This window comes from Beta vulgaris, chromosome 1, assembly GCF_026745355.1.
Source record: "Beta vulgaris subsp. vulgaris cultivar EL10 chromosome 1, EL10.2, whole genome shotgun sequence".
Taxonomy (NCBI): domain Eukaryota; kingdom Viridiplantae; phylum Streptophyta; class Magnoliopsida; order Caryophyllales; family Amaranthaceae; genus Beta; species Beta vulgaris.
The window spans coordinates 29847237-29872801 of NC_079202.1; the positions used below are offsets into that span (position 1 = coordinate 29847237).

General features: G+C 36.7%; 2 protein-coding genes across 2 annotated transcripts; one reads left to right on the top strand and one right to left on the bottom strand.

Moving 5' to 3' along the window:
• Positions 1 to 13736: 13736 nt before the first annotated feature.
• On the bottom strand, positions 13737 to 15503 carry LOC130589975 (protein SULFUR DEFICIENCY-INDUCED 1-like). The gene is made up of 2 exons (XM_057391676.1): positions 15444 to 15503; positions 13737 to 14021 (listed from the first exon to the last, which is right to left on the bottom strand). The coding sequence occupies exons 1-2, from the start codon at positions 15501 to 15503 to the stop codon at positions 13737 to 13739; spliced, it is 345 nt and encodes a 114-aa protein (XP_057247659.1).
• A 4101-nt stretch (positions 15504 to 19604) lies between these two features.
• LOC125493138 (uncharacterized) lies at positions 19605 to 23945 on the top strand. Its single transcript, XM_057391679.1, has 3 exons — positions 19605 to 19838; positions 19931 to 20047; positions 23508 to 23945. The coding sequence occupies exons 1-3, from the start codon at positions 19695 to 19697 to the stop codon at positions 23943 to 23945; spliced, it is 699 nt and encodes a 232-aa protein (XP_057247662.1). The 5' UTR covers positions 19605 to 19694.
• The last annotated feature ends 1620 nt before the right edge of the window (positions 23946 to 25565 follow it).

Here is a 25565-nt window from a genome sequence, read left to right on the forward strand (position 1 = left end):
TGGATTCCCTGTAAGGAACAAATTGCATCTTGTTACTGGATTCCCGAATAGGAGTCGTTATAGTAAAAGTTATGTTATTTGTTTTTGATAATGGTCTGTGTATGACAGTATAAGGGAATGATTGATAAAGTATCAAGGCATAATAAGTTTGGATTTCTGATGAGAACTCGATTAAAGGGAATAAATGATATCATCTATATCAGAATTGATTAACTTAGATTCCTCATAAGGAATCATGATATGTTTAGAAAACTAATTAAATATTTATGAAAATATGTTCCTTTTACGATTGATTGGAAGTAGTCTTGTTGCATATGTTATGTGAATGATGGTGTAATATAAATGAAATAATCAGGCAAGGATATAATAAGCATTTGGTCAACATGAGTTAATGTGATGCATGTTGTGACAATGTGATTATGATGACTGTAAAGTCGTTTTCAAGTAAAAACCACCAAAGCATGTGTTACTCTTATTTACGGGTTTAGTACTCGGCTTTGCTAATGTGTGTATGTTATTTTGTCATTTATGTGGCCTGTCACTTGGTGGGTGGTAGTTTCCCTAAATGTTTCAGGTTGAAGCCGTGAGTTAATCTTTTGCAAATTGAAGCTGATACGAGACAGTGTAGTATTGTAGTTGTTACCAAAGTGAGGACGCTTAACTTGTAATAGTTAGTTATCAAACTTTTATTTTGATTATTTATACTTAAGAGTCGTTAGTGCTCCTGATTCTCTGTTGGTTGTTGCTCCGCGAAAGCGTTGAGGTTGTTGAGCTTTGGGATTTGGAAATATTTTATAAATTGAATTTGTAACAGGTTTAAATTATTTCTCGCTTTAGCGTTGTCCTATTTTCAAAGGAAACTCTGTCGGATTTTCTATAGAAATTTATGAGAATAGAGTCTAAGAATCAGAGCATTGTTGTAATAATAAATCAGTTTGAATTGAATCGGGAATTGAGTTCCACACTCTCCGATGTAGTTCGGTGAGTGTGATGGTAATAGTCTGGGTTATCTCGACCAGAGTCTCTCTTTCGCTGTGCTTAATCCTCTGTAAGCTGGTCGGGAGAATTCGTTTTGTTCCAGTTAGAGTTACTGATATTCCAAGTTTGCGGAATAGGACAACCATCCATTGCTTGAAGACGAAAGGTACCACTTCAAACTTCTTTGATGATTTGATAGGGTTTTACAATCTGGTGTTAGTTTTCCTAACTCTTTGGCTCTGCCGATAGCTTCCATCTTCCTTAGGACCAGGTCCCCTAATTTGAGTGGTTGTCTGGTGACTCTCTTGTTAAAGTCCTGAGCCATTCAGAGTTTTTAAAGTTGCATTCTTAGCAATGCTTTGCCCCTGATCTCTAGTACTTGATCCAAAGTCGTGTGCAGGGCAGCCCAATTGGCCTCTTCTGAGTATAACATGATTCTTAGAGTAGGTTCCTCTATCTCGATGGGAAAGACGACTTTAGACCATATACAAGCATGAATGTAGTTTCCCCTGTTCAATTCTTCATCGTTGTTCTGATGGGCCATAACACCAAATGTAATTCCTCCACCCATAAGCCTTTAGCATTGTCTAGCTTTTTTTTGATGCCGCTTGACAAGATTTTGTTGAACGTTTCTACTTGCCCACTTGCCTATGGATGAGCTATAGCCGCAAAGTGAGCCTTGATTTCTCGTTCAGCCAACCAATCTTTGAGTTTTAGAGTCTCAAATTGTGGTCTATTGTCAAAGACAATGGACTAAGGCATGCCAAATCTTAGTGAAGCCTTTGACATCTTAGTAGTGATTCCCCGCATTGCTGCAGCTTCAACCCACTTAGTGATGTATGTAGTCCACAGCTAGAATCACAAAATTTTTCTGACCGGCCCCTATGGGATGCGGTCCCATAATGTCCGTGCCCCATTTGGAAAAAGGAAGCGGGAACAAGACTGGAGTCAAATATTTGGACGGCTTCTGTTGTATGTTACCATGCTTCTCACAACTATCCCACTTTTTGGCATTGACAAGGGCGTCTTCTTTTAAGGTGGGCCAGTAATACCCATTCCTTAAAGTTTTATTCCCCAATGCTCTTCCCCCTATGTGAGAAGCACAGTCTCCCTCATGGAGCTCCTTTAACAACCTCCAGTCCATCTTCTCTAGTAATACACTTGAGAAGAGGACGATTGAATTTTTTTTGTATAAAGTCTCATCCCATAGCTCGAACCACTTATCCCTTGCTTTTAACATACTTAGCTTCTACAGGATCCAAAGGTAAACGGTCTGTTTTCTTGAACTCTATAATAGGGTCCATCCACACTTCTCCTCGACTGAGGAACAAGACCTGCTCTTGATTAATGCTTTTCGTTGAATTTATTTCCCAGAATACCATTCTTGGTGCACCGCCCTCGGCCGAGCTAGCCAACTTTGAAAGAGCATCAGCTTGGTGGTTTTCTGATATCGGAACTTGGTCAAGATCGAACCGTTTCAAGGGTTCAACCTCTAGCTTCTTTGATCAAGCGCATATATTTGCTCATAGAGGGCTCTTTGCATTCAAAATCTCTATTTACCTGACTGATGACTAACACAGAGTCTGATTTGGCCTTAATCTCCAATGCTACGGCTGCCTTAGCTTGCAGATTTTTATGCCAGCTAAAAGCGCTTCCTACTCTGCTTCATTATTGGACGCTTGAAATTAAAATCTGAGCTCATATTTAAACTTATCTCCTACTGGAGATTGACAAATTATTCCTGCACCACATCCATTGACGGTAGAAGAGCCATCCAGCATGAGCGTCCAGTGCCTCCTTCCTTCGGCCAAATCTTTTATAGGCTCTATAGCTGGCCGAGTAAGCTCAACTATAAAATCGGCCAAAGCTTCCCCTTTGATCACCTTTCTAAGCTTAAACATCAAGTCAAACATGTTCAATTCTACCGCCCATTTGAGCATTCGCCCTGATGAATCTATCTTTTGGAGAACTTGTTTTAGAGGTTGGTAAGTATATATTAGTGTACCGGCCATTTGAGAATTCGCCCTGAGGCGTCCATCTTTTGGAGAACTTGTTTTAGAGGTTGGTCAATATATATATACTAGTATACTATGGGCCAAAAAGTAAGGCCTCAACTTTTTGCTGGCCATAAAGAGCGCCAAATCGAACTTCTCTACCATCGAATATCGACATTCTGCATCTTTGAGCACATAACTCACAAAGTAGACAGGAATTTGCACTGATTGTCTTCCAGCCAATAGCACAACACTCATATCTTGAGGTGAGACGGCCAGGTATACAAACAATTTTCCTCCTCGGCTGGACTGACCAACCGAGGTAGCTAACGGAGGTGATTTTTTACCTGTTGAAGCACCTGCTCAGCTTCCTCTGCTCATTTAAATTTTGCTTTCTTATTAATGGTCAAAAAGAAGTGATGACATCTATCCCCTGACTTAGACAAGAACCGTCCTAGGGATACTAAGCACCCTGTTAGATGCTGAACTTCCTTGATCTTGGACGAAGATGTCATGTTTAAAATTGCCTGAATTTTCTTTGGATTGGCCTTTATCCCTCTATGGTCGACCAACAACCCTAAGAATTTTCTAGCTACTAGTCCGAAGACACATTTCTGGGATTCAGCTTCAATTTATGTTTTCAAAGAGTCAAAAAAGTCTCTCGGAGACCGCCAATGTGACCTTGCTCCTCCCGGCTTTTAACAATCGTGTCATCAAAGTAGGCCTCCATGAAATACAATGTTGATCATTCGCTGGAACGTAGTCGGTGCATTACAGAGGCCGAACGACATTCTCAGACAACCATAAAGCCTTTTTTCTGTGATGAATGATGTTTTATTTTGGTCTTCTGACCACATGGGGATTTAGTGGAACCCTGAGTAAGTATCCATGAAACTCAGCAAGACGTGACCGGTCGTGGAGTCTACTAATCTATCTATTTTAGGCAAAGGGAAGTTTTCCTTAGGATAGGCTTTGTTAAGATCGGTGTAGTCCACACACATTCTCCAAGTGCCATTAGGCTTAGGTACCATGACAACATTTGCTATCTAATCAGGGTAATGAGTCTCTCAAATGAATTTTGACTTCAATAATTTCTGCACTTCTTGGTCAACGATTTGGTTCCTTGCCGGTCCAAGGTGTATTTTCTTCTGACAAACCGATTTTAGACTTGGATCTATATTCAGCTTATGAACATCCACTTTAGGATCAATTCCCGGCATTTCTTCAACATTGTATGCAAAGACATCTTCAAACTCCTTCAACAATCTTACTAACACGTCCTTCAATCTCGGAGCTAAAATAGACCCAACCTTCAGCGTTCTATCTGGATGTTTATCATCCAAATAGATTTCCATAAGCGCTTCCACAGGCTCTAGACGTTCAAGTACAACGCCCATGATAGCCATTACTTCTTTTGATGAAGGTGTTTCTTCTTTGATGTCATGTAGTTCCTTTTCTTGCTCGGCAAGAGGCTGGATGGTTTACTTGCCGGAGCAACCTGCGTCTGAGGTCTTTCAACCACCAACCTCAAAGCGTCCAATTTGCCTTTTACATACTCAACCGCCTTGTCTTCAGCAGTTACCTTTGGCTGTTCTGACTTCTCTTCTTTTCATAATGAGGGTCTTAGAGTTATGAGATAACATTCTCTGGCCGCTTGTTGATCTCCATTTAAAGAGCCAATTTTGCCACTATCATATTCAAATTTCATCAACATGAGATAGGTGACAATTACAGCCTTTATATGGTTTAATGTTGGCCGCCTAGAATGACGTTGTAAGCAGTCAAATCTCTGATAACCAAGAACTTAACCAACAATGTTCTAGACGCTTCTTTTTCTCCAACTCGAACTGGGAATGTAACTGTTCCCATTGGGTGGACGATTCCTCCCCCAAACACTGATGGGCTGGGACTAAGTTGCCTTTGTCAAATTTTAACCTTGACAAACAATCAGCGCTTATGATGTTTGTGGAAACTTCCGGTGTCGATCAGAATTCTTCTTACTCTCAAATTTGCTATCTTCATCGCCACCACCAAGGGATCATCATGAGAAGTTCTCAATTTTCCCCCATCCAACTCGCTGATTACCACTTTAGGGAATCGGTCAGTCTCTGCCTAATTGCTTAGCAAGACCTGGCCGAGTTCCCTAAGATAGTTTTTATGCCCCTTATTGGTCGGTCCTCCAGCAGTAAATCCTCCTGACATGACAACAACCACATCCTCATCGGTACTTTAACTTTCTTTCTATTTTGGCGATCATCCTTCTTCTGGAATTTTCTCCCCCTCTTGGGGCAAGTACAAATTCATCTTTCCTTTCGGAGCTAAATCCACCAAAGCTCTCTGGAGAAGTTTACATTCGTTCGTTTCATGGCCACAATCCTTGTGAAAGTGACAATACTTGCTCTTATCCCTATTTCTATAGGGAGTCTTCATCTCGGCGGGGGCCTTAAGTTCATGCTGATCTTTAATCTCCATAAGATGGAGTATTGATCTTTGTTGAACGCTATGGGCTATGTTAGAGTTTCAGACTCTCTTCTTTTGCTTCGTCGGGACGAAGTGGTCGTAAAAGTCAGGGCCTAAGTTTCAGCCTTCTTAGGATTGTTTTTCTTCGGATGCATTGTTTCCTCAACCTTTTTTTGCTTCCAGATGTTTTGCTTCCGTAAATACTTCGGCAGCATGAATGAATACTTCAGCCTCTCTAAGGGCCTCAGCTAGAGTAATGATCTTCTCCTTTACTAGATAGAACTTAAAACTTTCGGACCTCAAGCCTTTGTCTCTGATGAAGGCGTCAAAGGCCACCCCAACATTGAGATCTTGGATCTGCAATGCCTCTAAATTGAATCTTTTAACAAAACTTCGTAAAGCTTCCTTTGGTCTTTGGATGATCTTACCCAAGTGCATGCTTGTTTTTTATTCTTGCCGATTTGCCACAAAATGACTAGTGAAAAGATAGCTAAGCTTTGTGAAATTATTCACTGAGTTAGTGGGGAGATTGTTAAACCCTTTTTAAGCCACACCTTTTAGAGTGGCTGGAAAATTCTTACACCATGTGGCATCATCTACCGCCTGAACATATATTTGATGCTTGTATGCAGACAAGTGATCGTCCGGATCGGTGGTCCCATCAAAGGGATCTATTGTAGGCAGCTTAACCTTTGGGAAAGGCATTGCTTCCTTGATTCTGGCTGGGAATGGAGTCGGCCAGCTAATCCAGAGAGCCCTCGACAGTCCCTCAATGGGTATGTGCTCTCGATGATATTCCTTCAGTACTGGATCAAGGAGGTGTTTCCAAGCACTGTTCGTCTATACACCAAAGGTTTTAATATTGTCTTCTCATGTCTTTGCTGACAACAAAGGGTCCTAAACTTCTTCCCTCGATCTTGGACGACAACTTCAACGGAGGATCCCTTATATAGGGGGTGGATCTTGAGGTCAAACACTACAAAGCTGTAGCCTTCTTTGCCTCAACATACTCTTGAGCATCTATTTCCATCCTATGACCACTTGGATGAATGTTATCTTGAGTTCGGACCACCAGCTTCCAGGTCATCTTCCTTCGCTTCTCACTAAGTTCGGGCAGCTTTCCTTTGGCGAGCCTCTTAGATAGCTCCTAACGAGTAGGCCTACTTGGACCTGGACGAACCTCCTGAGAATGCCCCTTTAGAGGGTTGACAGCAGCTGGATCCGGGTTTACTGAAAAAAAACAACATATTACTCTTGATCTGCTCCTGAACGATCGCAGCCATCTTGGTCTGAAAATCGTTCAAGACATTTTCCAGATGGGCATCTATCACAGGACGCTCAAGATTCTCCTGATTGAAAGGCTCTCAACTGCGTTCAAAAAGATTGACAATAGCCGGAGGCGTATCCTTCCTCGCGATGGCCTTTCGTCATCCATTGAATCCTCCACTCAAACTTCAAAGCTTCAGTTTCTAGCTATATTGGATGAGTGACAATCAGTCATTGTTGCGTCTTCCCACAGACGGTACCAAATGTTACGTAGTGCTTTACTCGTAAATATACTGCTATTCCACAACAGGTTCTTCAAATAGAGACTTGTGCAACAATGCTCTAATCAAAAGATCTCGAAGCTGAGCTTCGTTTCCGAACCTGCAAAAAGGGACCCACCCTAGAGGTTTGGGAGGTAGTTCCCCCTCCAAAGCTTAAGTAAGGTATCAGGAGTAATTAAGGGAATTTTTAGAGAGAGAAAGTAGAGAGAAAGAAAGAATTACGACACAGTAACAATCAACTGCTCTGAAAAAGTACCTTTCCCCTGATTTCAAGGACAATTTATAGTGTTTGGAGTAATTATTGCACCTTAAGGTCACCTTAATTTAAGAGCACTTGATTGGCTAAGCAATGAAAACATGACACTTGGTAGGCAATGTAATGTAGATTCGATGAGCTAAATTCATGGTTGTTAATTTAGAGTTTAAATTTTAGATTCCTTATTAATTAGGAGTCTTTTATTTCGTATGAGTTGTTATTTTAGTTCCCTAAACTTGTACTACTAAGTATCATTGAGTTGTGATGAACTTAAGTTACGTACAAAGAGTCTTAGTATCCTTAGGACTGTGCTATCCACTGTGCCATTGAAAGTGCGTTTCAGTTGTCAGGTTGTTAGCTACAAAATAGGTGCTGCCTCCTTTAATTGTGCGTGCTTGAAGACTACTCGAGGAGGCATTGCATTCTTGAACAGTCATACGTGCAAGAAGGAAGTGCTTCCACATTTCAAGGGGTTGTGCGCCACAAGCTTTACAACAAGCTCTATTATCAACAGCGATGTTGCAATCATAACGTCCATGATCTCCATCATCTCTTGGACATGTAATCAGCTGCCGCAAGTGAAGCAAATAATGCCTAAAAACAAGGAAACTCTCAAGCTACAACAACATGGAAGAGGTGGAGTGAGTTAGCTACACAAATGAAGGAAGTGGAACCTAAATTCTAGGAGTTAGTTGTTTTAGGCTGTAGTGAACGTGTGATAGTGTGTTAGTGTGTTAATTAATAATTTATTTTCTGTTATTAGGAAATTAGTTAGTTTCTTTTATTTTAGAAAATCAGAAAATTAGGTTGTAATAGTCCTATAAATAGCAATGAAATGAAAGAGAAAAAGAATGACTTTGATAATTGAAAAAATGATGTGTTTGTTTGTGTTGTTTTCAGTTTTCTTTCTTGGATTAGAAAGTTAAGTGAATTCGTTCCTATGCTAGATTAGATTTGGCAAGCTAGTTGGTGCTCTTCGGTTCCTTAGAGATTTCAAGGTGGTGTGTCTGTATCCTTGTTAAATTCAAGTCTGTCATGATCGTGAGTTTTTGTGGATTCAATCACTTATGGTTATTTTCTATCCTTCTACACTTGTATGATTCGAGTTCTACTCCAATCTACAACATTTGGTATCATAGCTACAACATCCTACCTTCAGCCCACCATCTACACCACCATAAACACAAAAAAAAACATACAAAAAAAGTCCAGTCGAATCCAACTAGTTTCTAGTGCATTTTATTTCTATTTGTTCTTACAGTTGTGAGCAAGTTTTCAAGCATTTCTTGAGCCTAAACTAGACTACTCCAATTATATTTTATTATCCTAAAATTTCACAAGATTTGAAGATCGTTTGCTATTAATTCGAAGCAGATGTTTCGAGTTGGTCCTAAACCGCTTAAATCTGGCGCAGCTTAAGCAAATATTAAACTGCAACTTACTGGGTTCGAATTTTTCTTGAAAATTTAAATGTGTTCTGGTAACATATGGAACTAGTCCCTGTTAAATGTTCATAATTTTCGAGTTGTTTTGACATGGCTACGAACGTCCTAATCTACATCCGAATTGAGTCAGTTTTAGAACTTTATTGCAGCAACCTTATGAGTTTCAAAGGAGCACCATCATCTCTTCATATGACAGCAAGTTCAATGTTATCCCAATCTTGTTTCATGGTTCAACAATGCTATGAAACTAGATTCGAGGACGAATCTTCTTTAAAGGAGTATAGTATAATGTAGATTCGATGAGCTAATTTCATGGTTGTTAATTTAGAGTATAAATTTTAGAGTCCTTGTTAATTATGAGTCTTTTATTTCGTATGAATTGTTATTTTAATTCCCTAAACTTGTACTACTAAGTATCATTGAGTTGTGATGAACTTAAGTTACGTACAAAGAGTCTTAGTGCCCTTAGGACTGTGCTATCCACTGTGCCATTGAAAGTGTGTTTTAGTTGTCAGGTTGTTAGCTACAAAATAGGTGCTGCCTCCTTTAATTGTGCGTGCTTGAAGACTACTCGAGGAGCCATTGCATTCTTGAACAATCAGACGTGCAAGAAGGAAGTGCTGCCACATTTTAAGGGGTTGTGTGCCATAAGCTTTACAACAAGCTCTATTATAAACTGCGTTGTTGCGATCATAAGGTCCATGATCTCCATCATCTCTTGGACGTGTAATCAGCTGCAGCAAGTGAAACAAATAATGCCTAAAAACAAGGAAACTCTCAAGCCACAACAACATGGAAGAGGTGGAGTGAGTTAGCTGCACAAATGAAGGAAGTGGAACCTAAATTCTAGGAGTTACTTGTTTTTGGCGTGTAGTGAATGTGTTAGTGTATTAATTTATTTATTTTCTGTTATTAGGAAATTAGTTAGTTTCTTTTATTTTAGAAAATCAGAAAATTAGGTTGTAATAGTCCTATAAATAGCAATGAAATGAAAGAGAAAAAGGACTTTGATAATTGAAAAAACGATGTGTTTGTTTGTGTTATTTTCAGTTTTCTTTCTTGGATTAGAAAGTTAAGTGAATTCGTTCCTATGCTGGATTAGCTTTGGCAAGATAGTTGGTGATCTTATGTTCCTTAAAGATTTCAAGGTGGTGTGTCTATATCCTTGTTAAATTTAAGGCTGCCACAATCGTGAGTTTTTGTGGATTCAATCACTTATGGTTAGTTTCTATCCTTCTACACTTGTATGATTCGAGTGCTGCTCCAATCTACAACGCAATGATTAGAGGGTACACATCATCCAAATTAATGCAGCTGTCTTTTTGGGGATCTGGGTCTAAGTACAAGCCAGTACAAAAAGGTGGGTTGGTACTTTCCTAAATTGGGATTTCTACTTCAACAATCCCCTTTTGGCCCTGTACTTTCAGCAGCAGGTAAGGGACACGTGGTCACTTCAGATGAGTCCACATGTTCCACTGAGAGCTGTTGATTTTTAGGCTACAACAGATACAATACTAACCATTCCAAAACGAAGGAGTGTAGTCGAAGTCTTGCATTTAAGACAATGTCCAAAAAAGATTTCCGCATTAATATCCAAATATCATACTTTATCGATCAAGCTCTCAATGGTCGCCCTATGCATTACATATTCTTCATTTGAAATCTCGTTTAAAAGCTTGCAACTAATCAAGAAAAAAATTATTATAATGAAAATTGTGCAAAATAAATACGAAACTCAATGAATAAATATATAAAATAATACCTAGTTTGCAGCTCAATAAATCAAGTGGGATTTGAGAAGCTACATTGCCGAGTATAGTTGTTATTGCTATCTCATTAAGGAGACGATCAAATGAATTTTTTCTTTGTTTACACCTTATTTTCATGGTTGATTATCTTGAATTTTTTCAATGGTTGGGGATTTTTCCAAAGTAATTGTGGCAAATCTATATGTGTTATTTCATAAGGTACAATTTGGATTGTATAGTTTAGGTTAAATCGTTTTATTTATAAAATTATAAAAAACGGACCGTAATTAGTTGGATGAAAAATGCATATAATTAATATGGAAACTAACCTAATGTGAAAATGTAAAGTTAGAATGTAATATACATATATATTAGGTAAACTTGGGTAAAAACTCGATTGATATCTAGATATCAATAAATTTTCATTAAGTATCCAATTATATTATAAATGAAACTTAGGTCATGAAAAAAACTAACATAAAGTCGAATCATTTATAAATTATAAGTACTTGCTCCGATTTACATGCTAGAAACTTCGGACATACCAATGATCATTTATTTCCAACATAATTTTTTAATGCGTATATAAAGAAAAATAATATATACATTATGATATTGAAGAACAAATTCTTTAAAAAATCAGACATACTACTAATGATTATGTAAACGATTATTTAATTCTTAAAATAATAAATTAATATACAATTGTCATTAGGCATTACATGTTAGTTTTTAGAAAAATTTAATTTACTTAATACTTTCCTTTAACTATGATATCACATGATCCCTAAAAATATGGAATGAATTATGGAATATAAAAAGTCTTCATTTTTTCCTTTTTATTAATCATAGAATGGTAATTTGGAATCATAAATTTGTAATTTATCATTCCGTTTTTCGGAGTATATTGTATTTTTCAATTGCAAATTATATAAAAATTAAAAATTAGGAAAACTAAAACTAATAACAAAGTTGAGTAAGCAAGGGAAAAATCATAGCAGAGTTTTAAACTAAATATAATATATTTTTATTATTGATAATAGCCATTAAATATTACATAATAGCAACACAAAGAAAACATACTCTTAACTTGTAAAAGTTACATATAATAAGAAGATTAATTTGCCAACTTCTTGTCTTCTTCAAAACAGCATTATAATTCGCAATCCATCTCTTTCCTAACTTGGTTGCTCAATTAATTACGAAAATACATTATTTGAACAATGTAAGGCATTGTTCCCTTACCTCCTCCTTCTTCTTCTTGTAACTTATCTAACTTATGAACAATAGCCGAAATCTTCTCACTGACCATATTTCCAACAATTCGAAAGTAACATCATTAATTTTGTTAATATGCTCGACAATTTGTGGATCCATTCAAAGCTTGAGTATTTTTTGAGAATTAAAAGTTGACGAAAGAAAGATAATAAAACGGATTTGTAAACAGAGTGGAGAGGTGAATATTCAAAGACACAATGAGAACCATTTTGTAGAAAAATTCAGATATCACAATGATTTATTGAAGTAGAGGTAGTTTGACATTGAATTTATAATAGAGTAAATAATCATTTTAACTTATTTAACAATTTTAAGAGTTAATGCGATAGTCAATGTCCATGTCAGAGAAATAAATTGACAATGTAGTTAATGTTGAAATGTAAATGTGTGTAAGTTAGTAATAATGTTATTGATAATTTCTTATTCATTATATATACTGGCCAATATCTTAGAGTCATTTAAAATTTGGTTGGTCTCATAAGAAAACTTACGCAAATAAAAGTAAATAAAAAAATTATACATATACACGAATATAGTAATGTCTTTATATATATATATATATATATATATATATATATATATATATATATATATATTCGAGCAAAATCGTAACACATTAATTATTAATAGTATATAAAGTATTCCAAGGTAACTAAAGAATTTAATTAAATGAAACAGTCACAAAATATATAGTTTTTTGTTTTAGAGGCAAGAAAGAAGTATATTAGCACTCAAACAAACCATATTACATCGGAAAAATTGATAAAAACAGTCCCAATTATTGGACATCTTCTATAATCAGTCCCAACTATTAATTAATATTAAACCTAGCTTTAACACATGTTTGAAACTAACAGACCTTTGGAAGGGTTAACCTACTGTAGCAGGTAAAAAAAACCCACGTGACTCACGTGATTTTTCATGAAACCCCCCCCCCACCCCACACCCTCCCTTTCTTCTTTCTTCCTTCTTCTTTCTTCTTTCAGTTTCACTACAAGAAAATGCCCAGTCAACGACAGCTAATTAGCGACGGCCAAGAAAACAGTCGTTAAACATGTTATCAACGACGGTGTAGAGCCGACGTTGGTACCGACGGCTTTTTTAAACAACAGCGTTGGCTTAAACGGTCGCTAATATCAACGACGGTTTTAAACCGACGGTCATTTGACTTTTTTTAATTTCAGAAATTTTAGTAACTGGGAGACGGCTCTGAACCGTCGGTGAAGCTATTGAAGCCGACGCTGATATTTTACGACTTGGACCCACTCCTATTCAAACTCCCACAATCCCGAGAATATAGTCGTTACTCGTTCGTTTCCTCCCTTCTCTCAAACAACCTCCCAGCACTCAAAAATAAACTCCCACGCACTAAAAAAAATCGCTGGCGAATCTGCCATTCCGGCGACTGGCGACTAAATACTGCACTGAGAAACATCGCCGGCGGTAATTCCTTCTCTCAAACAACCACTGAGAACTGAGAAAAACTCCCACGCACTGAGAAAAACTCCCACGCACTGAGAAAAATCGCCGGCGGATCTGCCTTGAAGGCCATTCCGGCGACCAGCGACTTGAGACCGGCGACAGAAACATCTTTCCGGCGGTAATTCGTACAGCTCTATGTTTATTTTTAATTTTAATTTTTATTACCCTAAAAATTGAGTTTTTGGAATTGAAGGACTCCGCCCTACCGCGCTGACTCTGCCGCCCTGCCGCCGCGTTTGTTGTTCTCTCTTCAATCCAATCCGTAACTTCCCTCTTCAATCTCAAGTTTGTTTGTTTGTTTGAGTTTAATTTTTGTAATCTCAAGTTTGTTGTTTGTTGTTTGTTGTTTGTTGTTCATGTTAATTTGTTATTGTTATTATTGTAATCTGCTGCTCTGCTGCTCTGTTGCGACATAACATTTCTATTAATTCTACTATTCACTAGTCACAACTCCCTGCATTTCTATACAAACATCTTCAAGTAGAAAGTTACTCAGCCCCACCCATAACTAATATATACCCCTCACCCCCTAATACAAAAAAAAGTAATTAGCAAGCTAATTGATCTTTAAAGTTGGAAATTTCCTCAAAAATTGGAAGTCTTCTAGGCTTTAATGGACCCCATTTGGACTCAAGATCCTCAAGCCCATGAATAAACTCATCCTCCAAATGTAGGCTCACGATGTTGGACAACAAAGGAGGAGCTTGCTTTATAAGACACATGCCCAAGTTGCAGGCCTTATTTGCATCCGGGTCAATCATTTGGGCCTTTCTATAAACCACTTCTGCTGCCATGTAGTTTGTCTTCTGCATGTAGTCCCAGCCCAAGTTCCCCTGTGGTCCAAAAAGAGTATCATTAGGCTAATGTAGATCTAATTAAGTGTGATAAATAGATTAGATTATAATTATTGTAGACATGTAAAAGAACTAAGGGGATAAATTTCATACCAAAATTCTAGAAGTTTCTTGTTTAATAGAAACTTGAAACTTCTTGCCGTGAGATCTTGCAGCTCATCTCGTCTAACCTAAGTAACATAGGTAATGACCATCTGTATTTGTAACATAACCCTTATCACCCTATATCACAAGCAAATAGCACAAGCACGATGAAACCATATTATGGCAATCTATCATACTATCACTAAGAATCCTGATATAATCATCTCATACCCACCAAACACCTATGGGGCTCTGGAAACTCTTACGATGAACCTGTATCCAGTATCCTAAACATGAAAACCCTATGAAAGCTCAAGATAGATGTTTTGCTTTGAATGACCAGGGAGTTTTTCTACTTCAACGATCTTAACTGTCAAAAACAGACCATTTATTTCTTATAATCTCCTTCATAGTCAAGCTAACTATAGTAAACTCTTAATTTACTTTTTGTGATATAAAAATATAGAAACCATCTGAAACCGTTCAGACTGATTTTTGTCAAGCTATTCATGTCATTCAATTGCTATAATTTTACATTGGTTTTGTGAGTTTAGGACCCGTTTGGTTGGTGGATTTCATGAGAGGAAAAGAGAATCATTGATTTTTTTTAGATAGAATCATTTATCTAATTCTGTTTAAGTGAGTGTTTGCTTTGTGAATGTAGGTGTCCACACTCCACTGTCTCCTTGCCGTCAGAGAGTGTCGTGTCTCTATTGTGTCCTTGCCGTTGGATTGCCCTGTCGCCTCTAGGTATGCTTTAATTTATTAGTTTATAATACTTTGAAGGTTAAGTTAGTGTATTAATTATCACAATAATTTATATGATGGTTTCTTTATTAAATGTTATAAAATTAAAAACTATATTATTATCACAATAATTAATTTATTGCACATTCCTTTATTTGTTACACTATTTGAAATATTTATCTTTTTTTTGACATATTTGTTTTTGTGGAAAAAGTTTGGATAATGTTATAAATTTAACTTAAGTATTTAAATAAATATGTTTGCATCATCATGTATGTAGAATTGTACGTATGTGGGTTGTTAATGACTATGGTGATTGAAATGATTTAGAATTGTAGAATTGGCACCATGAAACGGAAGGAGCGTTGGTGGATGTATGATAGTATGACAATGGGCGTAACTTGAGGCCCGAGTTCTTGAGGGGGGTTGATGAATTCATTGAATTTTGCAAACCAAATCCTGAAAGCCCAGGTTTGGATGAAGTTAGATGCCCGTGTCCGAAATGCAAGAACAGACGTATGCATGATGCAGACACGGTTAAAGTTCATGTGTATAGAAAGGGATTTATACCTGATTACTACGATTGGTATTCTCATGGTGAAGAGTTACCTCGATCCGCACATGAGCCATCTAATCCATACCGTGAAATGATTTTCGATGCTCTTGGGAATAACCAGAACCGTCCAATGTTGAAGAGCCTAGTGGAATGGACGAGGAGCCTAATCCTCAAGCAAAGGTGTTTCTCGACCTATTAAAGGCTTCTGAGGAACCATTGTACGAAGGGAGCTCCATGTCGTGTTGGAAATGGCATCTAGAATAGTATCTCTAAAGTGTGAGTAACAATTTGCCACATAGGTGTGTTGATGCGTTTGCTTCATTAGTGAAAGAAGCAATACCTAACAACAACAACATGAGTAACACATTTTACGATACGAAGAAGATTTTGGAGGGATTAGAGCTTCCCCACGAGAGATTCATGCGTGCCCCAAAGGTTGTATGTTATTTTGGAGAACTGATGCACACTTGGACAGATGTAGAGTGTGCGATAGCGACAGATACAAAAGGACTTCTAAGGGGTCTTTAGTTCCAATGAAAGTTCTCATTTATTTTCCAATCACACCGAGATTGCAAAGGTTGTATGCAACAAAAAATGTTGCTGAAGAAATGACATGGCATGCCAAAAATCCAAGAGCCGAAGACAAAATGGCTCACCCTAGCGACAGTGAAGCTTGGAAGCATTTGGATAGATCCTTTGACGAATTTGCATCTGAGCCTAGGAATGTTCGGCTCGGTTTGTGTACCGATGGGTTTGGTCCACATGGAAAGTTTGGGGTCAGTATTCATGTTGGCCGGTCATCTTAACCCCTACAACTTGCCGCCATCGATGTGCATGAAGAAACCCTTCATGTTCTTTCGTTGCTCGTCCTGGTCCTAAAAATCCGAAGGGAAATTGGATGTGTACATGCAACCCTTAATCGAGGAATTGAAGCAATTATGGGATGTTGGAGCAACAACTTATGATATTTCTAGGAAACAAAATTTTAATATGCGTGCTGCCATTCTTTGGACAATAAGTGATTTTCCTGCGTACGGTATGCTATCTGGCTGGGCTACAGCTGGGAAAAAGGCATGTCCTTACTGTTTGGACAAATCTAAAGCTTTTTGGCTCGACCATGGGGGTAAAGTTTCTTGGTTTGATTGTCACCGTCAATTCCTACCCCTAGATCATCCTTTTCGTAACAACAAAGTAGCTTTTTGCAGAAATAAGGTTGAAAAAGGGTCTCCGCCACACATCATGTCTGGGGAAGAGTTGTGGTATGTGTTAAAGACTTGCCAAAGGCTACAGATGGGCCAGAAGCACTTAATACTTTGAAAAAGTTGAAAAAAGGGTGGTTCAAACAAAGCTGTCTTTGGGAGCTCCCATACTGGAAAACTCTCCATCTTCGTAATAACCTTGACGTCATGCACATTGAGAAAAACTTTTTCGACCAATAATTCACACAATTATGGATGTGAAAAAACAGACATCAGACACTTTGCATCCAGAAAAGACATTGCTAAATTGTGTAAAAGGCCTCAACTTCATGTTACCAAGGATGCGAACGGAAAAGAAACTCCACCAAAAGCGCCTTTCGCACTGGACATAGCCCAAAGGAAAGTATTATGCAACTGGGTGAGAGATTTAAAATTTCCAGATGGTTATGCTCCGACTTAACAAGATGTGTGGACATGCAGTCCGGTAAGCTGCACAGTATGAAAAGTCATGACTGTCATGTCTTCATGGAAAGATTATTACCGATAGCATTAAAGGAGTTGCTCCCGGTTCATGTGTGGAAAGCTGTTACTGAGATCAGCCTCTTTTTTCGTGATTTGTGTTGCTCCACCATCACAGTAAGAGACATGGAAAGATTGGAAAAGAACATAGCCGAGATCTTTGTAAACTTGAAAAGATTTTCCCACCATCATTCTTCAATTCCATGGAACACTTACCGGTTCACCTTCCACGCGAAGCTAGGCTATGTGGTCCCGTACAATACCGTTGGATGTATCCCTTTGAAAGGTACCTTATCTTTCATTTTCATATATCCTTTTTATTGTTCTTCGCAATTATGTAACTCTTTTCATAACCACTTTATTAGGTTCCTTAATCATTTAAAACGCAAAATTGGTAACAAGGCTCGTGTGGAGGGTTCTATTTGTAATGCGTACTTGTGCGAAGAGATTGCAAACTTCTGTTCCAACTATTTTCAGCAAGGAGTGGATACTAAGACACGAGATTTAGGCCGTAATGTCACTAATGAAGTTGATAGGATGCTCGATGAAAATGTCCCAGAACTATTTAGAGTTGATTGTGGTCGGCCGTCAAAGCAGGTGGAAAACGATTTTTAACTGAAGCAGAACTTCAACGTGCACACCTATATGTGTTGCAAATACAGGATCTTACAAGAATTTGAAAAGTAAAACACTTGTTATTAATCATACTATTTACAAATTTAATTTTATTTAATTTAGACATTGACAATTGTTATGATTGTAAGGGGTTTCGAGGACCACATTCTTCAAATTCGACCTACTTACGTGCAGAAGATGTGTGGGTGCAACATGAAGCAGAATACCTTGATTGGTTTAGATCGAAAGTGAGTTTGTGTAACTATTAAACTCGTTGATACAAAGTTGTATCTAACATATGAATTATTTTAATAGGTTATTCAAGACAAACAAATGATGATGTACTGTTTGCTTTAGCAATGGGTCCTTCGACATTAGTTCGCACTTGGAATGGATACAATTTCCAAACACAAGGATCAAGCAAACACAAGTCCACCATGAATTATGGAGTGTGTGTGTCTAATGACGGAGGGAGTGATTTCTTTGGGATTCTAGATGATGTTATAGAATTGAAGTTTACTGGTGCACTTAGGCAATATACACTATTTTATTCAAGTGCAATTGGATGGACAATGTCAGGGGAAATAATGAACATACGATCAATACAAGCTAGTTGAAGTCACACATACACCCAGAAATACCCCAAGTTTGATCCCTTTGTGCTATCATACCAGGTTAGCCAAGTATACTTCGCACCGTACCCAAGCTTGAAAAGAGATCGTGCTCAATGGTGGGCTGTGTTTAGGACAAAGGCAAGGTCTGTGATTGATGCTCCTGTTGACTTCGACTTCCTTCAGGAGACAAGTGTTGGGACTCCAACTCTTTCTGATCCAAGTGATATTCCCGATTATGAAGAGGGTAATGATGTTGAGTGTGTTCAAGCAGATGATGAAGATATTTTATTCGAAGTCCCCTCAGGTGATGATGAAGAAGAGTCTAGTTTCGAGTCTGGAGATAGCGAGGATGATGACGATGAAGATGATGGTTTTTGGGATGACGATAGTGATGATGAACTAAGCGAGGATGGGAATCCACTTTGATTTGTTTTAGTATATCATAACTTGTATTAAGAACACCATTTATATTAAAATTCGTCTTTTGTAATGATTTGTTGAAGATTACTTGTTATTTTGTAATGATGCTAGATTTTTCTTCACTTTGATGGTAGACGATATTTTTGTATGATGATAGACTAACGATTAATTATCCACCATGATTTATAAATTTGTTGTTTTATATAGGTAAGCATGTTAATCCTAAGGAGCGCGGAGTCGAGATGGCTTAGGTGGAAGCCAAGGTCGTGGGAAATTGATTCGCAGGGAGCTTTTTGAGTCACCAGGAGCTCCAGAAAGCCCGAACCTTGGCTCTGAGACACAACGAGATGATTCACAGGCACGTGACATTGGTGACCATGTACCGGAGACGCCGAGCAGCCAGAGGGAGGAAGCTGAAGGGTCAAACCGTGCATCAAAAAGGGTTTTGAGCCCTACTGGATTGTGGTAAATTTCTAAATTAATATATGATTCATAATATTTATATTTTCCATGATATTGACAATTTAAGTGTTTTTTTTGAATTCAGGTTTGATGATAACAAAGTTAGCGGGTCCATCACTGACATTTTCCAGGGTCATTTCCGAGAACCTTGGTTTAACTACCGTGAGGTGGACGATGCAACAAAGACGCATTGGTGGAACTCATCTCACGGTATGTATGAATCAAATTATGAAGAATTAAATTTATTATATTAGTTTATTAACAACTTGTTTTAATGTTTGTTAAAGGGTCTTTACGAATGGGCTCCTGAGTTAGATGGCCAAGTGAGAAAAGCATACCATATGAAAGCTGGAACCGTTTGAGAGATTTGCGGTATTGGGTGCTCAACAGAGCTAAAGAAAGGCCAAAATGGTTGGGGAAAACCATTTATGAAACTATGAAAAAGAAAAGTCAGGAGCCCGCATTCCTCGAGAAATCTGAGAAGGCAAAGAAGAACCGAAGAGGTGGCTCCCTCTCTAATCCAGTTGAGCCGTCGCACTTTCAGGGTTCCATCTCGGCGGCACAACATGCTAAAAAGATGGTAAGAATGTTTCATATGTATTACTTAGTTTGAATTTCATGATTTTTTCTGTATATGTAAAAAATAAAGTCTATGTTCAACAATGTGTACAGGCAAAGAGTAGAGGAGGAGTACTCCCTACCGCCCCCGAGTTGTTCTTGAAGACTCATTTCAAAACTGTTGCTGGAAAAGGAGAAATTGCAGCAAACAAGAGAGCAAAACAAATTTCGGTACATACCTTTAAACATATATTTAAGTCATTATAGGCTATTTTATTTGCAAAATGAATGAACTTGAGTAGTTTTAAGTTAGTTTGAATCATAAACACCTCAAACATCCTATATATACTTAGTTAAATGTGTTAGGTTGTAGTTTTTATTGAAATAACAAAATATAGGCAAGTTAGAACCAAATATAGACCATTTAGCTCATTTTAGGCCCTATTGCTTGAAAATGAATGAACTTGAGTAGTTTTAACTTAGTTTGAATCATAAACACCTCAAACATCCTATATATACTTAGTTAAATGTGTTAGTTTGTAGTTTTCTTGAAATAACAAAATATAGGCAAGTTAGAACCAAAGATAGACCATTTAGCTCATTTTAGGCCCTATTGCTTGAAAATGAATGAACTTGAGTAGTTTTTAGCATAGTTTTGAATCATGAACACCTCAAACATCATATATATACTTAGTTAAATGTGTTAGATTGTAGTTTTGATTGGAATTACAAAATATAGGCAAGTTAGAACCAAATGTAGGTCATTTAGCTCATTTTAGGCCATATTGCTTGAAAATGAATGAACTTGAGTAGTTTTAAGTTAGTTTGAATCATAAACACCTCAAACATCCTATATATACTTAGTTAAATGTGTTAGTTTGTAGTTTTTATTGAAATAACAAAATATAGGCAAGTTAGAACCAAATATAGGTCATTTAGCTCATTTTAGGCCCTATTGCTTTAAAATGAATGAACTTGAGTAGTTTTAACTTAGTTTGAATCATAAACACCTCAAACATCCTATATATACTTAGTTAAATGTGTTAGGTTGTAGTTTTTATTGAAATAACAAAATATAGGCAAGTTATCATTTAGCTCATTTTAGGCCCTATTGCTTGAAAATGAATGAACTTGAGTAGTTTTAACTTAGTTTGAATCATAAACACCTCAAACATCCTATATATACTTAGTTAAATGTGTTAGGTTGTAGTTTTTATTGAAATAACAAAATATAGGCAAGTTAGAACCAAATATAGGTCATTTAGCTCATTTTAGGCCATATTGCTTGAAAATGAATGAATTTGAGTAGTTTTAACTTAGTTTGAATCATAAACACCTCAAACATCCTATATATACTTAGTTAAATGTGTAAGGTTGTAGTTTTTATTGAAAAACAAAATATAGGCAAGTTAGAACAAATATAGTCATTTAGCTCATTTTAGGCCCTTTTGCTTGAAAATGAATGAACTTGAGTAGTTTTAAGTTAGTTTGAATCATAAGCACCTCAAACATCATATATATACTTAGTTAAATGTGTTAGATTGTAGTTTTTGATTGAAATTACAAAATATAGGCAAGTTAGAACCAAATGTAGGTCATTTAGCTCATTTTAGGCCATATTGCTTGAAAATGAATGAACTTGAGTAGTTTTAACTTAGTTTGAATCATAAACACCTCAAACATCCTATATATACTTAGTTAAATGTGTTTTGTTGTAGTTTTTATTGAAATAACAAAATATAGGCAAGTTAGAACCAATATAGGTCATTTAGCTCATTTTAGGCCCTATTGTTTGAAAATGAATGAACTTGAGTAGTTTTAAGTTAGTTTGAATCATAAACACCTCAAACATCCTATATATACTTAGTTAAATGTGTTAGGTTGTAGTTTTTATTGAAATAACAAAATATAGGCAAGTTAGAACCAAATATAGACCATTTAGCTCATTTTAGGCCCTATTGCTTGAAAATGAATGAACTTGAGTAGTTTTAACTTAGTTTGAATCATAAACACCTCAAACATCCTATATATACTTAGTTAAATGTGTTAGTTTGTAGTTTTTCTTGAAATAACAAAATATAGGCAAGTTAGAACCAAATAGACCATTTAGCTCATTTTAGGCCCTATTGCTTGAAAATGAATGAACTTGAGTAGTTTTTAGCATAGTTTTGAATCATGAACACCTCAAACATCATATATATACTTAGTTAAATGTGTTAGATTGTAGTTTTGATTGGAATTACAAAATATAGGCAAGTTAGAACCAAATGTAGGTCATTTAGCTCATTTTAGGCCATATTGCTTGAAAATGAATGAACTTGAGTAGTTTTAAGTTAGTTTGAATCATAAACACCTCAAACATCCTATATATACTTAGTTAAATGTGTTAGTTTGTAGTTTTTATTGAAATAACAAAATATAGGCAAGTTAGAACCAAATATAGGTCATTTAGCTCATTTTAGGCCCTATTGCTTTAAAATGAATGAACTTGAGTAGTTTTAACTTAGTTTGAATCATAAACACCTCAAACATCCTATATATACTTAGTTAAATGTGTTAGGTTGTAGTTTTTATTGAAATAACAAAATATAGGCAAGTATTCATTTAGCTCATTTTAGGCCCTATTGCTTGAAAATGAATGAACTTGAGTAGTTTTAACTTAGTTTGAATCATAAACACCTCAAACATCCTATATATACTTAGTTAAATGTGTTAGGTTGTAGTTTTTATTGAAATAACAAAATATAGGCAAGTTAGAACCAAATATAGGTCATTTAGCTCATTTTAGGCCATATTGCTTGAAAATGAATGAATTGAGTAGTTTTAACTTAGTTTGAATCATAAACACCTCAAACATCCTATATATACTTAGTTAAATGTGTAAGGTTGTAGTTTTTATTGAAAGAACAAAATATAGGCAAGTTAGAACTAAATATATGTCATTTAGCTCATTTTAGGCCCTTTTGCTTGAAAATGAATGAACTTGAGTAGTTTTAAGTTAGTTTGAATCATAAGCACCTCAAACATCATATATATACTTAGTTAAATGTGTTAGATTGTAGTTTTGATTGGAATTACAAAATATAGGCAAGTTAGAACCAACTGTAGGTCATTTAGCTCATTTTAGGCCATATTGCTTGAAAATGAATGAACTTGAGTAGTTTTAACTTAGTTTGAATCATAAACACCTCAAACATCCTATATATACTTAGTTAAATGTGTTTTGTTGTAGTTTTTATTGAAATAACAAAATATAGGCAAGTTAGAACCGAATATAGGTCATTTAGCTCATTTTAGGCCCTATTGTTTGAAAATGAATGAACTTGAGTAGTTTTAACTTAGTTTGAATCATAAACACCTCAAACATCCTATATATACTTAGTTAAATGTGTTATGTAGTAGTTTTTATTGAAATAACAAAATATAGGCAAGTTAGAACCAAATATAGGTCATTTAGCTCATTTTAGGCCCTATTGCTTGAAAATGAATGAACTTGAGTAGTTTTAACTTAATTTGAATCAAAAACACCTCAAACATCCTATATATAGTTAGTTAAATGTGTTTGATTGTAGTTTTTATTGAAATAACAAAATATAGGCAAGTTAGAACCAAATATAAGTTGTTTTTGCTCATTTTAAACCATATTGTTTGAATATGCGTGCATAAGAGTATATTATTTAACCAAATGCAGGAGACGTACAACAAGAAGCTGGATGATTGTAGCACTCAAGGGTCACAGCCAAACCCTGATTTGTTGTATTGGGAGACAGTTGGTGGGAGGAACAGAGGAAAAGTGCAGGGGTTAGGTCAGGGAGATTATTTGTACTACAACTCTTCATCTGGGCGAGGAGGAGATGGCTCTTCACAACCATATGAGCCATCGATTTTTTCTCAGCTAGAGGTGCAGGTGGAGGCCAAGGTCGCTGCACGGATGGTAGAAGTGGAGGCAAAGGTTGCAGCACGTCTGGAAGAGTCAAACCGGGCCCTCGTGCAGGAAATGATGCGGAACATGACTAATTTTGGTCACTTGTTCTCAAGTTGCAACATAGGACCCTCTCCACAACGCAGACCAGAGGATGACCCGGGGTTTGGTGGTGGCGGCACTACACGGACACTTACCACAGTGTAGTTTGTTTGGTTTTGACAACTAGCTAGATTACTAACTTATAGTTTGTTCATACTTAGTCTAATTTTATATATGCACTTAGTGTCTATATTTATCGGCATATATCTAGTTTTGTTTTTAGGTGTCTCGGTATATTTTTTTGGAACTCCACTTTTACTCGATTTCCTGACACCTGGATTTATTTTGCGTATTAAGGTAGTTTGTTTAACTATAGACATTTAGTGTCTAAATTTCCCGACATTGGGATGTATTTTGTGTACATAAATCTAATCTATTTCATTTTTAAGTTGCATATTTCTTTAGTTTAAAATATAGAATGCGATGGAGGCGACGCAGGAACATGTTTAATGTAGTATATGTCGATGTTGGCGTGCAGTACAGGTTTAAGTATAATTTTGAAAAACATTATTAAATTATTTAATATAATTAATAAAACGAACGACGGCTAAACTTGAACCAACGACGGTTTAGCAGTCGTTGAACAGGAGAGCAATGACTGCCAAGGTAGTACAAAGCAACGACGGCTTAATGATATTAGCGACGGTTAAGAGCCGTCGGTGAAACAACGACAGCTTCAAAGAGTCGTCCACTCACCGACAGTCCCACACCGTCGTTGACACACCGACGGCTCCAAACCATAGGTGCTAAATTCTTAACGACGGCTAGCCAATCAGACGTAGAACACCGTCGTTGATTCATCACCGACGGCCAAACGGTCGCTATTTGCTAATTCAACGACCAAAACTGCAACGTCCGTTGTTTAGCGACCGTTGGCCGTCGGTATTTATATTAGCGACGGCTTTTAGAGAATCAGCGACGGCTTTAAGCGGTCGTTGACTGGGCCTTTTCTTGTAGTGTTTGTTTTTGCGAAAATCCCCCTTCCAGTTTTTTTAAGCGAAAATGTCGGGTGCTTCATCCACCACTTCAAGGAAGCTCTCTAATGGAAGAAGAGATTATACAGTTAAGTGCCACCACAATTTGGCTGCGAAATTGAGGACTGCAAGGAGTGAGAAGAATCAAGGGAAACAATTTTATGGGTGCTCCTTGTGGCCAGTAAGTAAACCTAATTTATGCAATATTTTGATTTGGCACACTTATTGGGGTTTTTAGGGGAAACTGAAATTTTCTATTATTGTAGAACAATAAAGAATGCCATTTTTTTCAATGGAAGGATGATGTTGATGGTGAATATAACATATGCACCGAATGTGTAGCTCTTGAAACAAAACTAGAAGACGTGAAGATGAGGTTGGACAAGACAAAATTGAAGAAAATGAAGCTGAAGGATGCAAATGAAGAACTGAAGAATGTAATTTTACTACTGAATGTTGAGAAGTCAAAACATGGGAGAGGGGAAAAATTTGCAACTACTGCATTAGTGTTGTCATGGGTAGTTTTCATCATTGTTTTCTTGTTGATTTTTTAGAAGTTGTAGTTATGCACTGATTTGGAACATGTTGTAACCATTGCAATGAAGAAATGAAATGAAGTCCTTGATTAGCTTTTACTTGCTTGCAATGAAATATTAGTTATCAGTCAATACATTCAAATGTTCCCAAAAAAAAAGTTGTTCCTCAATTGCAATACAAGTTGTTAAACATATCTAACTAGGAAGTTGTTGAA

Coding starts and splice junctions, on each gene's coding strand:
- LOC130589975 (XM_057391676.1), bottom strand. CDS start 15,503: ATGGCTCATGTGCGGATCGAGGTAACTCTTCACCATGAGAATACCAAT. Junction 14,022..15,443: donor ATACCAATCGTAGTAATCAG/GTATAAATCCCT, acceptor TTTGGACCACAG/GGGAACTTGGGCTGGGACTA.
- LOC125493138 (XM_057391679.1), top strand. CDS start 19,695: ATGAAAAAGAAAAGTCAGGAGCCCGCATTCCTCGAGAAATCTGAGAAG. Junction 19,839..19,930: donor CACAACATGCTAAAAAGATG/GTAAGAATGTTT, acceptor CAATGTGTACAG/GCAAAGAGTAGAGGAGGAGT. Junction 20,048..23,507: donor AGAGAGCAAAACAAATTTCG/GTACATACCTTT, acceptor AACCAAATGCAG/GAGACGTACAACAAGAAGCT.